Source organism: Lepisma saccharinum, chromosome 23 (assembly GCF_977018435.1).
Source record: "Lepisma saccharinum chromosome 23, izLepSacc3.1, whole genome shotgun sequence".
Classification (NCBI taxonomy): domain Eukaryota; kingdom Metazoa; phylum Arthropoda; class Insecta; order Zygentoma; family Lepismatidae; genus Lepisma; species Lepisma saccharinum.
In genome coordinates this window covers 27,317,395-27,334,442 of record NC_139251.1, presented here as the reverse complement: position 1 = coordinate 27,334,442, position 17,048 = coordinate 27,317,395, and the positions used below count along the sequence as shown (strand labels likewise).

The window sequence follows — 17,048 nt, the reverse complement described above, 5'->3', positions numbered from 1 at the left end:
CAAGCAAGCTGTGCATGTCTCGAACAGTTTAACACGGAGCTGTCAAATCCCCCCAAAGACTTACATATTCGTAACAGATAGTCTTGCAACACATCTTCATGCACAAACAACAACGAGACTTATTGGTCAGTTATAATCTCTTTGGGAGCCTTCAACGACCTTGCAAACGTCATTGAAACGCAGTTTGTCTTCTTTGAAAAGCTGGGTCAGATTTATGATGAGCTCTTTATCTTCCCTCTTAGACTCTACCTGGTCTTCCCTTACAAAATGCAATAAACACTTGTTTGTGCTTGAGTCACGTGACTTGACTTCAATTTGCGTTCGCCTTTTCTTCGAAATCACACCCTATTTTTTCTTGTTTTCTTGTTTGACTTGAGTTTCTGATCTAACACATGGCCTTCGAGATTTTTCCATCGCCAACATCTCTCGTCCGTTTGCTTTCTATAAAAGAACAAGGCTTTTTCTTCCAGGTTGTCAGTGTTGCTTTAGTGCCAGAACTGACAAAATGACGTCGAAAGCTTTCTGGGTAAGTTTCAATTCGTTGTTGAGTTTGTTCGTTTATAAGTCCACTATATGCATACAAAGGCTTGTCGCCGGCCTTCGTGGCGGAGTGGTTAGCACACCGTGCTACGACGCCAGAGGTTCCCGGTTCGAATCTTGGACTGGGCATTTTTGTTCTTTGTGTTTCTTCATTAATTTCATCATATCATCACTCACCCTCATCTTCGCAATTAGCCAAAAGTGGCACAAAAGCGAAGTAAAACAAACCAAACCAATAAACAAAGGCTATTCGGGACTATACCTACAGTTTAAAGTGGGATTAGAACCATTGTGAAACGTGCTTCCACCGGGTATCGAACACGGTCGGTACCACAAGGCGACGACATTTCACTACACCATCGGGAAGGCCGAGCTTAAATTGTTTTCTTTGTTCAATAACAGATAAGACCCACACACGAGGGTCATTACAAAAGTTTTGGGACTCAAAAAGAAAGCAAGAAGCGTGCCAAGCTGTATAATAATTTCTCAAAGAACGCTCCGTGATGTTATACAAATCTCTTCGTTCTTCTGTACCACTTCGGAAAGCAGGGTTGCCACTCTTCTTTAGACAGTGTATCTAATTCCACTTTTCTAAAAGGGAGTGGGGGATGATAGCTTATCTCTCAGAATCTATTAATGCTGGAACACAAAGTATATCGATCTGGCGGTCTGTCTGGCCCTCAGTCCTCCCCTCACTCGGACCATATACGCCTGGTCTCTTAAACACGTCTAAGTTTCGTCGAAATTTTCATTCCACTGTCACATACTCAAAGCCTTTACCTCGTCGTGAAGAGGTACTAAATGTAGCCCATAAGTTATTAAAAATCGTATTATGGGAGTGTTTAAATGGAACATGAAAGCAGTCATAAATTACTTCACTTTGAACTATGTAGCGTGATATTGGAGAAATCGACATTTTGATGAATGTTGTTTTAGATGGAGTATTATGGTATTTCTACAACAAATTTATCAGTCAGGAATAATGCACTTCTAAGTAGATTCATGTAAATGTTAGCATAGAAAGTCTTAGAAATGTCTGAAAAACACCAGCTATACCTATGTAGGACTTAGGGAACAATTGTAACCACATAAAACATCGAATTGCGATGAATGTGGCGGAACGCTATGTCTTCTGACCGACCAATGATATCGATTTATAAGATATGAGTTAACCGTAAATAATGAATGATCGTTGTTTTTCACTTGAAGCAAGATTTGAATATGCTGGGCATAAACAGCCACATGTAAAGCTGTAAGTCCAATACAACTTTGTTGAGTTGAGTTGAAGCAAGATTTGAAGCTAAAACAAATAGGTTTCTGCTTAAGTTTGCTAGAAGGTTATCTTCCAAAAGAAGAAAAGCAACCCGATATAAGGAAGTACAACATGGAATTCTTCATTACACAGGTACGACATAGATACTGTTTGATAATTAAAAAAAATCATGTATCAGCTAAGAGTGGGCTGTCTTATTGATGGGCAGATAACGTTTATAAAAATCAACTTCCATCTAAATAACCATCTCTCCTCTCTTCATGGCCTAACAGCTCTTTCAGGGCCAATGACTGCCAAGCGTTTTTTTTTTTTTCATTGGGTTGCACGTGGCCAGCACATAGGGTCCCATCGCCCCTGTTTTCTGGCTTTTGAGACCGAACCCTGCTCAGGATGCTGAGTCAACACCGAAGTTTTGTGGGTTTCCATGGGATATCGAACCGGCGACCTCTCGCACCGAAGGCGAGAGCGCTAACCATTTGGCTATGCAGGAACCCTTTCATCTACACTCTGTCCCGGGAATCTCTGGAGCAAGAGAACGAAAACAAGTCACCTGCGCAAGTAGTTGCTCGAGAGGGCTCGACCAATAAACGTGTGAGGAGGGGAGGTGAGTGTATGGAGGAAAAAACGCGTCTGCAGCTACAAGCCGTTTGCGGCAGCGCGCACTGCTTTCCCCCACCCACTCGCTTTCTCCCCTTCTCTACCGTTATGCGCGGTCTTGCTCCACATATTCCCGAGATGAATGCAAAAGATAAATTTATAGAAATTGTTAAGTCTCGTTAAAGAATAGGACAAGAATTTCTTCTGAAAGTAAAATTTCCCTGGAAGATGAACTTAGTGTCCCAAATCTGTTTGAGACTGAAAGAAAGGGGCTTTCCTTAAGAGAATGAAAACAACGAATTGCTGAAACAACGAATTGCAGCATTATTGTTTCATTCTCTTTCGTTTAATATTAACTAGATACTTTCTTTCAATATCTTAAATCGGACATTCCTACATTGCAAGTAGGTCTCTCGAATGGAGTGATAACTTTGTTGCCTTGTAATTTTATTGCTAATACATTATATTATTGTTGTTGTTGTTATTATTATTATTATTATCTTAGTCATGAAGTTCACCTTGTATGACCTCCCACATAAAAATCTTATAATTTGACTTTTCAATACCCATGAACCATTTATTCCTTGGATTAAGTGGTAGAATATGGAAGATCTGGTGTGGTTTTCACTTAATTTTTCAGGCTAACTCATGTTTTCCTTTAGTTATTCTGATAGATTCTCATTGACTCAACTTAATTTCTGTTATCAATTATCAAAACAAAACGCTTTGTACTTTTATTTCTAATTTGAAATTAACGATGCAAATTTACGGCGGGGGGTCTGCTGACCAGTTCAACGCCCCTCGTGACGGCCATATCTACATCCAATTGTTACATCAAATTTTATATTTTCATTCTTAATTCTCCTGGTTGCATTAAAATTACATTTGGCAAAGTGTTCCTCCAGATTGATTTCTCAAATAGTAACTATAGCCACAGTATTCTGGAAAATGTTTAATTGAGATTTCATTGTAATTTTCTCATTCAATAGGTCCTGTGTATTGTTGTTCTGATTGCGGATTTTACCTTTTCTATCCCTCAAGAGGAATGTAAAGACAGCAATGGGTGAGTACATTTTGTTGGAATCAAATTTTGAACATCTTTTTTCAATGGAATCTGGCCAAAATCAAATCTAAAATTATGTCCTTTCACACCTATAATTTTTGCACTCTTCTAACACTTTTTTCAAAATGGATCTATTTTGTGGTTATTTTGATATTAAATTAACCTTTTTTACCCCAAATTTATATAAAGCTAATTGATTTATTAGATAAAGATAAGAACTTAATTATGTTCATACTTAATGCGAGAGATAGATACAAAAAGATAATGTGTTTTTGTTTTAAGAAATATAGAGATTAAAACTTATTTACTTTATCAACATGAAGGAACGAAGACAAACTTCCATCGCCTGCTTCATCTACTCGCAATGTGAATGAAGAGGAACCGGAAGTACCTAAAACTCCAGAGGATATTTCAAAACCAATACTTGATGCTAGAAGGCGGTAAGTTAGAATTTTCCCATTCTCATTTTTTTAACGCGAACATTGAAGTGCCTGATTTAATAACGCTAGTTTTATAACTATCTTAAATTGTTACAATCAAGTTCTAAATTTCTAATTTCATAAATACTAGTGTGTGATCTACCAAAACTCCACCAGTTTGATGTTTGTGATTATGAACACAAGTAGTCCTAACTGCCCTTGTGATTGAGCATTTTGAGAGGCATCTTACGATCTAGCAACTGAATATTTTAGGTTCAAGCCCTCTGCTGAGTAAGTATGTTCCTTTGTAAGTGTCCCTTCATTAATTTTATCTAGCCGACCTCTCTCGTGGAGTGGTTATGACAGCATGCTACGACACGAGGGGTCCCGGATTGGAATCCCATCCTCGGCATGGTGTTCGTTGTGATTTCATCAATTCCATCATAGCATCATCACTCATCCTCATCTTTGATCCTAGCCAAAAGTAGTAGTCAAAGATTCCAACAGTGCTCAAAGTGAAGGGGGATATGGAAGATGATGGTATATCTCCATCCACTGCTGTACTCAGGAGGGAGGTGGGGCCGATGGGCTACAGTCCCTGACGACACTTTGAGAAAATCAAAGTTTTGAAATAAAAGCAGTAAAAAACTTGTGGAAAAAACAAAATGCAAACCTCCTTTAAAAGAACCTGCAATTACCATTTGTGTCTTTGAACAACTTTTAAAATGAAATATTTTATTGTGTATCCCTGCCCCTCTCCAGAACGCAACTATGTAATACCCAACTTAACTCAGAACGCAGACTAAAACATTTCTAAAGTTAGGAATTTCCATAAATATTCAAGCAAGAAATTATCTAGAAATAAATGTTCGTTTATCTTACCTTGTAGCCGGTATTTCCAACTCCAAATCAATACCCCATCTTCAGTAGTGTCCTAGATAAAATGAAAAAGAGAAAAAAAATATTGTAATTCAATGATATCTTCTGATAAAACTACTTTTCTAGATCAGAGATTGTAATGTTGTTTTTTAAATATATGTTACCAGTTCCCCTCAAAATATTTTAATTTTATTTTACGAATATTAATGTTTACAAATTCCACAAATTTCCAGACACCAGTCACATTCGAAATCCCCGACAAGTATTCATCCTCTTCCTAGTCAAACAGACGACCAGTTATCTGGTTAATTGTCTGGCCTTCAAACAAGTCTGATGTCAAGTAAACAATATACTTTGAATGAATCGTCAAACCTAATGGTTTGAACAGATACATTTTAGTAGATTTGAAATGATTAATATCAAGTATGGGAAGCTAGGCAGGTAGTGGACATGAAAAGCTACTTGATAAGTTTGAGCCCTCAATTTTAACAAGTCAGCCTTTCATCACACTGATAGATTCATATTGTGAATCCTTGTATGACATGTTGAGGCTATAAATCCTAATGTAAATTATATATTTTTTCGTTTGTTTGTAGACGGCAACTTGGAGACCCGACATCAACAACACCAAAATACCCTCGTGGAGTACAACCACTTTCCGGACAAGTAAATAGCCAACCATCTGGACAACCAGAAGGGATACAAACCATACCAGGTCAATATGGTGGTCAGGGAGACTTATATAAGCCAGATAGCAGGCAAAAGTAAGTATGAGTGTTGCATAGTTCCACAGTTTCCGTACAGAAAATTGTTCCTTGTATCTCTACTTCTCCCATAACCCTCCCCATGGTAGCATAACTAACACGCTCTGCGCCACCCTGCAACTTTTAGTTGTGGGCCCCTACTTGTTTCATTTTTTTTATCTTTCCTTTCTAAAATATTAATTCACGCTTACATTTATATTAGACATATACAAATATGAAAATGCATACATGTAATTTGAATCAATAGAAAAACTGGTACGAAAGGTTAAGACAAGAGACAAACTGTAAACATTTTTTTTATAATTAGATATGACAATACACTGTTACTACAAAAATTACGATATTGTTAAATGCCCATTACCAGTTCTCTGCTAGTTTGGTCAAATCCAGTTTTCAAGCCGGATCGCTTTGATACTAAACAGCGCCAGTCGACTCATTCTCACTCTTGTCATTGTGCTCAAGTAAGTTTTGATCAATTTTAGCTTCGAAAACGACCTCTCAGTTCACCGGCGTACGTAGAGGGGGACTGAAGGGGCTACAGACCCCTCTGAAATTTTGAGAAAATCAACAATTACAAATAAAAGCAGTGAAGAACTCAGGAAAAAACAGTGGTAAATTTAACCCCTGATCTTGAAATGACCACTGTCTGCCATTTTTGAAAGTGGAAAGTAATACATTTACGAAATATCTTATCTTATCCCCATAGAAAGCAGCTATGCACTATTCGCCTTTACAATTTCAGCCCCTCCCGAAAAAAAATCCTGCATACGCAAATGTCTCAGTTGATGAAGACGTCACAGTCACAGGTATGGACAAATACAGCATAGGCTATACTAGTATAAGCAGTGCATACGTCAGGAATGCTACTAGCCAGAATTTTGTTTTCTGTCAAGATGAATTCTAAAACTGCGCTGATGTTCGACGTTTTTTTAATTTTTATTATTATTTCAGTTTTGACACTACATTCCGAAAACAAACAATGTCTGTAGCTACAGTGCAAAATACATTGTCTTCATATTTCTCCCAGAAAATAGCAGATTCCATTAACTGTCTGTCTGTGTGTTCCGTTAGGGTGGTGGGGCTTAAAAAGGTGAAGCTTTCTTTGATGTGTTTCATACTCTGAAATCTATTGTTTACTTGATTTACTACAATTTCTAAACGCAGTATTAAAACGTATTTTCTTGCTTGTCGTCTACCCTTCGGCAACGCAATCAATGAAGAACTATTCAGCTAATGAAGGTTTTCTTCTAATATGGTATTTCACTTTCTACTTTTCTAGTGATTAACATTTTCTGTTTGCAGTTGACATAGAAATAGAATATGTTTGGTTGAAAATATAATTTAACGCCGAAAGGAAAACTTTTGTAAACTATCGGTCTTTCTTAATTTATCATTCTTACTGCGCCCCGGAAGACCGTGCGCACCGCACTTCTGATAACAGGTTGAATAGTTTATTTTCTTGATATTTGTAACTATCTTCTATTGTGTTTAACCTTGTTGATGGTGAATCTAGGCTACAAGTGAATTTTGTATTACGTCTATGCACTGAGTGTTCTAAATTATATTCAAATATACTTTGTGACTATTACAAGTCTTAAAGATACTAAATTGTATGCTTCATTAGGCGTCAGGTAGAAACAACTACCACAACAAAGATTCCGCTAGGAATTCGTCCTCTTTCTGGTACTACCGAAGGCCAAGAAACTTATTATGGGCAAGTAGGGAGATATCCCACACAGCAGAGACCTGGAATTGAAATCAGAGATCGGTGAGTGGATATTGTGTATATATATACACAGACAAACACAGACACACATACATATATATATAATGAGATTAAACTATGGAACAGACAGTCACCAGACACTTCAGTTTCTGCCGTCTTTTACTTACATCGGAATATGCGACCATGCACATTTAAAGATTTCCATTGTCTGGTGAGTGTTTTCTATTTCCTTCTAATTTTTTATATTAGCCCTTCTGGCTAGTGGCGTGCCCAGGGTTTTGGAAAGGGGGGAGTATGTATACTATTTTTAGTAGTCAGTCCTCACATTCCTGCCTCTTTTAAGGAGCCAAATGGCAAAAGGGGGCTATGACCCCACCAACCCGCCCCCTTTGGCTCTCCTTCCTTTCATCCACTACATATATGGAAGAGTTTTTCAATCCAAATAGGTATTTTACGTACACACACACACACATATAGACACTTCAAATATGAACAACAAAAACAAATTTGTTTTATTTTAATTGTTTTACATTAATATAAACATATTTGTTCAGGGTGATTAAAGCTCAGTATATGAACATTTTAAAATATCACATTAGTGACATAGAAGCGTAAATATTGGGCAGGGAAGGGGCAGCCAATACACTTTGTGCTACTCCGTACACGATACAATGTCTAACAAGAATAAGAATGATTATTAAATTATCAAATCATGTAAGCTGGAAGATTTGCTTGTAAGGCTTCAGACAATAAGTGAATTCAAGAATTGAAATAATAGACATGAAAATATCAATATTTCTTGTGTGTTACTCTAGAAATTGGCAAATGATCCAATTTTAATAAGGGTTGATGATGTTACAGGCGGCAAGTAGATACAAGCACAAGCACGACCACTCGTCTACCACCTGGTGTCTTTCCTGCATCTGGTGCGCAAAACAATCCGAGAGGGAGCAGTTTCGATCAGCCTGGGCGTTATGACTCTCAGCAACAATATGGCAGCCATGGCCAACCAGTTCAGACGCAGCCTGGTCAGTATGGGAGTCAATATGGCCAATACGACCAACCAAGTGGTGGCAGTGCCTACCAAAGTGATTACAGGCCAGCAGGATCATTCAGAAGGAAGTGAGTAAGAAACAAGGTTTGGAACCAGATGATTCAATAAACTGTCAGTGAATATTGAACATTATTAGAAAACAGAGAATTAATACTTAAATGCTCTTTTGTAAAATCAAAGTAATCGTTTAAATACTCTCGAAATACGAGTATCACCTGAAATTTGAAATAATGTTGTCAAAGTTTATTTAAGTCCACTTTTGGCTAACCGGGACTGGACCTACAGTTCAAAGTGTGATCCTGCCTCCACCAGGTATCGAACATGGGAATCCTTGGTTATAAAGTGATGACGATATGGAGAGGCTAATTTTACTGATAATCTCATGATAATGTGCCATGTTTGCTTCATTGGTTTATTTTACTTCGCTTTTCTGCCACCTTTGGTTAATCGCTAAGACGATGATGAGTGATGATGTGAAATTGATGAAAGGAGACTCGCCCTGCCAAAAATACCCATGCTCATACTGGGATTCGAACCCAGAACCCCTGGCATTGTAGCATACTGTGCTAACCTCTCTTTCACGGAGGTCGACAACCAAGTTTGCATTCACTGATAAAGTCATGATTTATATGCAATTGCATTAGTGCTCTATGGTAAGATAGAATTTTGTTGATTGATTGGGTTGGTGTTTTAGTCCACTTTGTGCACAGTAAGGCTAATCGGGACTGGTCCTACAGTTTAAAGTGGGATCCGAACCACTATGTGCCTCCACGGTATCGAACCCTTGATTACAAGGCAACGATACTACCACTGTGCCATCGTGTGGGCGATAGAATTTTGTATTTCCATAGATTCATACTGATAAAAACTACTACAATCAGTGATTACAAAGGCGGTTGTGTACAAACAGTAAAGAACATCTATGCCAAATCATCATAATTTGAAATATATACCTATTTCTCTTAAATTACAATGCCATATTTATGATGAACCAATATTTGCAATTGCAGACGACAAGCTGACACGACATCCACATCGACAACAACCACTCAACTGCCACCTGGTATTTACTCTCAGTCCAACTCTGGAAGCAATCCAGCAGGTGGTGCTTTTGGCCAACCAACTGGAACCCAGTCACAAGCAGGCCGATACGATTATCAGCCACAAAGCCAGCAATATGACCAGTACGGACAGCCAGGAGGAGTCCAAACACAACCTGGCCGCTACGACAACCAGCAGTATGGACAACCAGGATTTGGCGATGCACAACGAAGCGACCAGTACAACAAACCCGCAACAGGCGTCAGAGAGAAGTACGTATGAGGGGGAAGAAATGTGTCTTCCATTATCTTCGAGGACTGTTCATAATTTCTGTAATTTTTCATTGTCAACTATGGTTGGTTGGAAAATGTCGTTAATGTCGCTTACTTGTGATATGGGGTTGACTGTGACAAGGATATTGCATGGAGGATGAAAATAAAGGACAAGGAGCCATCTGTGGCCTTCATTAAATGAAGTTTGTCACAGATTTACCTATAAAAAACCTGAGAAGAGAAACCACAGTGAACAGAGTGAATCCAGGATAGAATATAATGGAGGAATATAGTTGAAAAGGCCTCATAGTATAAAGTTGTATGCCTTAAGAAGAACAAGGATAACATGGAAAACCAGTCGAGATAGTTGGTTGTGGAGTTTGATATGATTTCATTTCTATTGCTTAGCGTCACATTTCTGCTACATTGGGTTAACGCGACAATGAGGATGATGAAATTGATGAAGGGACACTCACAAAGAACATCCATGCCAAATCCTCTGTGTTTAAAGCATGCTGTATGCTGTGTTAACCACTCTACCATGAGTGGAGTTTGACCCATGACCTCTCAAATACAATTTTTCATCTGAACAACAACAATAATAATAATAATAATAATATTTTTACTGACCAAGCGAGGTTCAGGATATGCAGTTCTCACACCTGAACTAATTTAATTTGTTTATTTAATTATAGAATTAAGGGATAAAATAGTGCATTTCGAATTACAAGCTTATTTATGACACTACAAATCCTACTGTTTCATTCAATGATCTACTACTTCAAATTATGAATTGTTAAAATTGTTACTATTAACCATTTAAAATGTGTGCAACTAATTAAAGTGCATGATTATTGATATTAATGGTCTAATTATTAGTGCAAAAGTGATAATGCATTTATTTCTGTCAGACGGGAAGCGACTACCACAACTACATCAACGACCACCACTAGACTGCCACCTGGAATTCACTCTCAATCCAGTTCGGGAGTCAATCAACCAGGTAGCAGTACCGGACAATCAAGTGGGTCTCAAAATCAGCAACATGGCCAGTACGGACAGCCAGGAGGAGTCCAGACACAACCTTCTCGCTCCGACAGCCAGCATTATGGACAGCCAGGATTTGGAGCGGCACAACAGGGTGACTACAACAGACCGGGAACAGGCCTTAGAGAGAAGTATGTGTAACTGGGAACAATTAAAATTGTAATAGTAAACCAAAAGAACAAATAGGTGCAGAGCCTTGCCAAACATTAGGATAAATACACAGACACTAGAACTGCAGCTCAGTCATTGCTTTCAGAAGTAATAACCTGCAACAGTCTAGAATCATTCTTGGCTTGGTCTATTGATCATGTAGCAATAGAAATAATGAAGCTTTTTAATTGTTAACATGAGGTTTCAAAGGTATATCCACGTTTACTGTTTTGTAGCCATAGAAAAGTCTTTACACCTTTTACTGCTGCCGGGAAAATGTCAATTAGTATTTGAAATTACATATTAGAAGTAATTTTGTTAACCTTCTGTGACCTGAGGAGCAAAGCATAAAAGTAATATTTGTGATTTCGCAAATGTCACAATTGTTTGGCAAATACTCCTGGAAAACTTTTCGAGTCTGGACCCCCTCTCCCAAAGTTGAGCCCCAAGTTCGATTCTGCAGCCTAAAAATTAGGTTCTAAGTTACACCTATGGGCATTATGAACTATTTTCCACTACAGAATAAAGTCATACAAAACTGACAAAAATAGCGATAAATTAAATGACCAAGAAAGGTTAGTCATCTTATTCTGCTACAAGGTGAACAATAATTTCACATTAAGACTGACCAAAATCATCAGTTGTATATTCTGGCATATTCATGTATGATTTCGATCATTAGCAACATATTCTTGTTAATCTTTTGTATCTGTGTCCATGTATTTTGTGATGTAGGTCCACTATGAGTCCATAGTGACTCCTGGACTTTTGTTTAACTGTGTGTGTTTACAACTGCAAATGTGAACAACGTAAATGATAAATTTTATTGATCTCTCAGACGACAAGTTGACACAACTTCTACTTCAACAACAACTACGCAGTTGCCACCTGGAATTTATTCTCAATCCGGTTCTGGGAGCAATCAATACCAGCCAGGGCATTACGACTCTCAACAGACTCAACGATATGGTCAGCATGGGCAGTTAGGTGAAACCCGACCGGAACCTCCTCGCTATGATAGTGGACAGCCAAGAGTTGATGGTGTACAACAGAGTGACACTTACAACAGACAAGGAACAGGATTAAGGAAAAAGTATGTAGTCAGATTACCTGCTTCCTGTAAAAATATTCAGAATCGCTTATTCAGAATTTGTATTTAAATGCAAATCCAATTAGAAACTATTATTTCCATTATATTAGAATATGAAAGTAATTGATGTGCAAACAGTACTTAATTCATTACAAAATACTTAAATTGACAGCTAGGACAAGGGGTTGCAGAATATTGCCTCTCAATATTCAACGCTGAGATATACTAGCTATGATAAAGTATAAGATTGATTCATTGATTTCGTTAATTTTACTTTGCTTGTCTGCCACTTTGGCTAAATGCGAATATGAGGATGAGTGATGATATGATGAAATAGATGAAGACATGTTCACAAAGAACACCCACATTCAGGCCAGGACTTGAACCCGCGATCTCTGTGCTAACCACTTAGCGACGGGGAGAAAGTCTAAGAAAGAAATTGGTTGAAAGTTTGTATTCTGGTGGTAATACATATCCAACCATGAATTTACAGAGCATTTTGGGTAGCTTACGTTAGACTAATTTCATGTAACAATGATCGGATGTAACAATTTAAGAAGCATTATCAACAATCAGTAAATTACTGTTGTTTTATTATATTGATCATATTTCAGACGACAGGTTGACACAACATCAACATCTACAACCACTACAACGAAGCTACCGCCTGGTATTTATTCCCAGTCCAACACTGGATTCGATCAACAACCAGTAGCAGGCTCTGGCCAAACTGGTGGATCTCAGCCACAAGCAGGCCGCTATGATTATTATCATCCAGAAGGTCAACAATATGGACAAGCAGGTGTTGGACAGCAAAGTGAGCAATTCAACAGACCCGGAACAGGCCTTCGAGAGAAGTATGTGAATAGATTCTCATTAGAATAAACTAACATTAGTAACTAAGCCGAATGAAATATTTTAACACCGTGAAGCGTGAATTAAGCTAGATTTTCAACAATGACTGTGGAATATTTGTTATTCAATCAACAGGAAGACGAAATCTGCATAATATTAAAGAAGGTAATAGTTTTCTGATGCTCAGAAAGCTAATCATCTATTCAGAATTTCAGATTGTACGAGTTGTAAGAATTGTAAAAAAAAACGGCTACTACAAATGTCATTTCTTTAACAAGCCCTAATCAGGTAATTCCACATGCTAAGCAGGCACGTATCTAGAAATATATCTTGAGCGGGGGGGTTCGTACCAAATGTATCGTACTACTACTACTAATAATAATAATAATGTTTTAATTAAAATAATTATAATTATATTTCATTAATTGAAATAGTATGAATTAAAATATTCAAATTAATTAATGTATTTTTATTACATGAATAGGTAAAAAGACGGTATGAGGATAGTGAACAGTATGTATTCATTCTAGCTTACGTGTAGTTAAGGTCGGCAAAATTTGTAAAATTATCAACTGCCGTAGCAAGGAAATTAATGTCAAATAGATAAATATTGAACATTTATTGAATATCAAAAAGGATGTTAGATCCAATGACGAAAAGAAAAGTTCCTGGTAATATGTTATAAATATTACGTTATAAGTAGTAATAAATCTTGCCTAAATCTTCTTTGGTACTGTTATTCAAAGTCGTATGATCCTTGTCTTCCAATGATCGGCTGAAATAGTAAATAACATTCGATTAAACAACAAGTGTATTCATTATTTCATTTTAGTTATTTTAAAATTTCATTATTTAATTTTTGTACTTTGTAAGTCTTTCGGGGGGGGGGGGTCCGGAACCCCTGGATCTCCCTAAATACATCCTTGATGTTAAGATAATTGTTGTGGGGTCGAACTATGCTACTGTGTTCCTATTTTGAAGTGCCATTGTTACTGCAAGTATAAAAATAAATCATATTTTGTTTCTAGAATGCACCAGACTTAAAAGTCCAGAGAATACATAAAATCTGATCATGATGATTAACACAGTCCCGTATGCTTCGCTAAGACCATTGACACTGACTCAGTGGACGAGCACGTTAAGTGGCCGACTTTTCATCTCGCCACCAAAGTTTCCAGGTTTGAATCCCAGCCTGGGCATGTGCGTTCTTTGTGATGGTCCCTCGTCAATTTCATCTAATTTTTACTCAACCTCATTGTCGCAATTAGCCAAAAGTGTCAGAAAAAACTGATACTAAATAACCAAAATGTAGATGCAGGAACAATAATAACCTTAAACTGAAATATATTTCTAATGCAAGTAAATTTATCATTCAAGACAAGTTGAGGTTTCGCGATGAACTAGGCTCCTAAACACTCGGCTAAAATTATTTGCATGTATTAAAGTTCCATTGTCTGTACACAAAACTCTAAATACTTCTTTGTATGTTTCAGGCGAGACTCTGTGAATGCATTTACCACCACTAGCTCCCCAATTGAACATACTGGCAATGACCAAAAGTAAGTAGCTATGATAGTTTTCGAATACACTCTCAAGAGTTATACAAAAGTATGTGTTCTTCCCAGCAGTCGTATACTCAGAATATATAAGGTAGGTGAGCCATAGGTAGCCTGTATTCCCAAGGTGCCACGTTACGAAAATCATATGAATATTTAACACAGCTAAATGGCACTACATTAATATACCCAGTCTCCCTCAGGTGCACCATGCAGAAAATGAACTGTCTTGGGCGGCCAGCAGCCATTTTATTTAAGTTCTTGTGTAACCCCTAACGTCGTAGGGTCTGTGCAGAACAGTCCTCCACGGAGGTCAGCTATTGTTCATTGCTGTATATAATGCATGTCAACAATCAAAAGTTTGACACCAACAATTGTCTCTAATAAGATAAATAAACATGAATAAATGTTTTCTTGAGCACAAGCATAATTTTCTAAGACACCTATAAGTCGTGGGCCACCTTGGGAACAGACGTAACGGTTTTGTAATTATTTTTTCTTAAAGTTACAAGCAAATGTTACAAAATAACAATTTGGTACACGTTGTTAATTAGTTATAGGAGTTCTTTCATTTAATTTCATAAATTTATCTCCCATTACAGATTTGTAAATTGCCCTAGAAGCTTAACTAGTGCCACCTTTGGTTCACCTACCTTACAGCATAATAATATCTTCATAATAATAGTAATGATAGAAAATTCCGATCTCAAAAGCCAGATAGAACTCGATATACTAACTACAATGAAAAGCTGCTTGGCAGGCCTTGACCCTCACAGACCTATTGCACCACGGACCTTACAGTTTACACACACACACATACGTACATGCATGCAGAGCCAAATAGGTCTTAGCCAGTAGGGAACATGACTGCCATGGGATACCCAGGTTCATTTCCCAGGGTGGGTGATTTGTGGTGGGAATGTCCCTGCATGGATCAGCTTATTCAGCCTCAAATAAATATGGCTACCTGTGGGTAACCCTAGGGAGTAGGGTGGTGCTGATCACATCACCTCCACAAATGGACCGAGATCGCTTATATGTATCCCTCTATGTGCCTTCATGTCATATTGCAATGTGCAGTGATAGCTTTATTTTCCACACACACATGTATATTTTCTTGATAACAAATATAAGTTCTGCCAGTCTATGCAAATGTGTAAAAGTTATATATATTCTAACTGTGCCTTTTTTGCTAAATTATAGGCCTGAAAGTTTCCCCAGATCCAATAGACAAGTGGAAAAGGAGGCAGCTGACGGTTTCAATGATGGTGCAACTTCTGAACCAAAAACTCCAAAACCTGAAGACAAAACCGATAACCCAACCAGTGCAGCTGCATAAACTGTGATGAATTAAAAGCTAACTATTTTTTACAAGTCTTCTGATTAGAATATATAAAGATGTTTTCTATCTGTTTTCTAATTGAAGTATTGAACTTATATGTGCATTCATAAATATTGGAGTTACGAAATAATTTATCCAGTTTTCAAGCAATATCGTCACTCTGTTTCGTTATTAACTTATTTCACATTAACAGCTGCTTAAATATTTTCAAACATATGCATTTTGTGAATATTTCAGAGAAATTGTCGAACATTTATTTTGTGATATAATATTCTCATGTTAATTTGATTTATGTACATTTTTACCAAATAAAGATAATATTAATCATAATCATCATTAATTTTGTTTACAAATATCTTAGTAAGTGTACTCCTGTGCATTCTATTTGTATTTTTGGTTTTACGTCGCTTTTCTGCCACTTTTGTTTAATCGTGAGTGATGATTATAGATGTAATTGATAAAAGGACACTCACAAAGGAAGCCCGTGTCCAGGCCGGGATTCGAATCCATGAACTTACATCAAAAGTTATCCACTGAATGTGCTTGGCATGGTTGTAACTTGACGGGGAAGGGGACAATTGCCTTCCCAAAATGTTCACGTTTATTAAAATTTTGTTAACCTCCTGGAACCTGATGAATAAAGAAATAAAAGATAATTTGTGATTTCCCATATTAAACAGTTATTTAAGAAAATAGTCTATGGACGATGTTTTTATGAAATGAGCAACTTTTAGATTCTACCAAAGTACGCAAAATTATCTGGCTGGAATACTTTCTGTAAGCACAGAAATTTAAGAACTGGTGAAGGGAGGACTGTCGGGCTAGATGATGATGATGATAATTTTTTAAAAAAAATAATAATAATTTGCTTTTCATTGAGCGGGTGATCGCCCCAACCCCGCCGAGATCCTCAAGAGTTCGCAATATCGAGCAATATATCCAGTCTCCACTCATCTTTCACCATCTTTTAACTTCCTCTTTCCTTCCAACAATATATATGTTCCACGTGGCATACGCCTCTTGTCACGTGCCAGTTCCGACGACACAATGATAAATGCAAGGAAGAAATGTTTCCGGAGAGCGACGATAGATGGCAGCGCGTCATGTAAAGAAGAGCAGAGTTCATTGTAGAAACTAGGAGCGGAGAAGAGTGATTATATATATTATACTAAATGCAAAATATATAAAGGAAGAGTATAAAAATTATAGAAAAAGTGAATAAAATGTTGTATATTGCCAATTAAGATAAATAAGAATATGCTCGTATATGGAACAATTAGGAAAGTTAATAAGTGAGCAAATGAATTCAGAAATGTATCTCTCTTTTTTGATCCTAGTGATCAAAATTTGATTCAATACCTCTGGCGAGGAGAACATCGT

At 37.3% G+C, this 17,048-nt stretch overlaps 1 protein-coding gene across 2 annotated transcripts; it reads left to right on the top strand.

The window, feature by feature from the left end:
* Window positions 1–386: 386 nt before the first annotated feature.
* LOC146005249 (uncharacterized) lies at window positions 387–15,998 on the top strand. Of its 2 annotated transcripts, XM_083144342.1 has the most exons (12): window positions 387–526; window positions 3,400–3,473; window positions 3,797–3,913; window positions 5,368–5,535; window positions 7,160–7,303; window positions 8,123–8,383; window positions 9,326–9,628; window positions 10,540–10,806; window positions 11,664–11,918; window positions 12,530–12,772; window positions 14,264–14,329; window positions 15,530–15,998. In XM_083144342.1, the coding sequence occupies exons 1-12, from the start codon at window positions 506–508 to the stop codon at window positions 15,663–15,665; spliced, it is 2,055 nt and encodes a 684-aa protein (XP_083000468.1). In that variant the 5' UTR covers window positions 387–505; the 3' UTR covers window positions 15,666–15,998. The 2 variants fall into 2 exon arrangements, with proteins under 2 accessions (XP_083000468.1, XP_083000469.1); XM_083144343.1 differs by lacking the exon at window positions 7,160–7,303.
* Window positions 15,999–17,048: the final 1,050 nt, after the last annotated feature.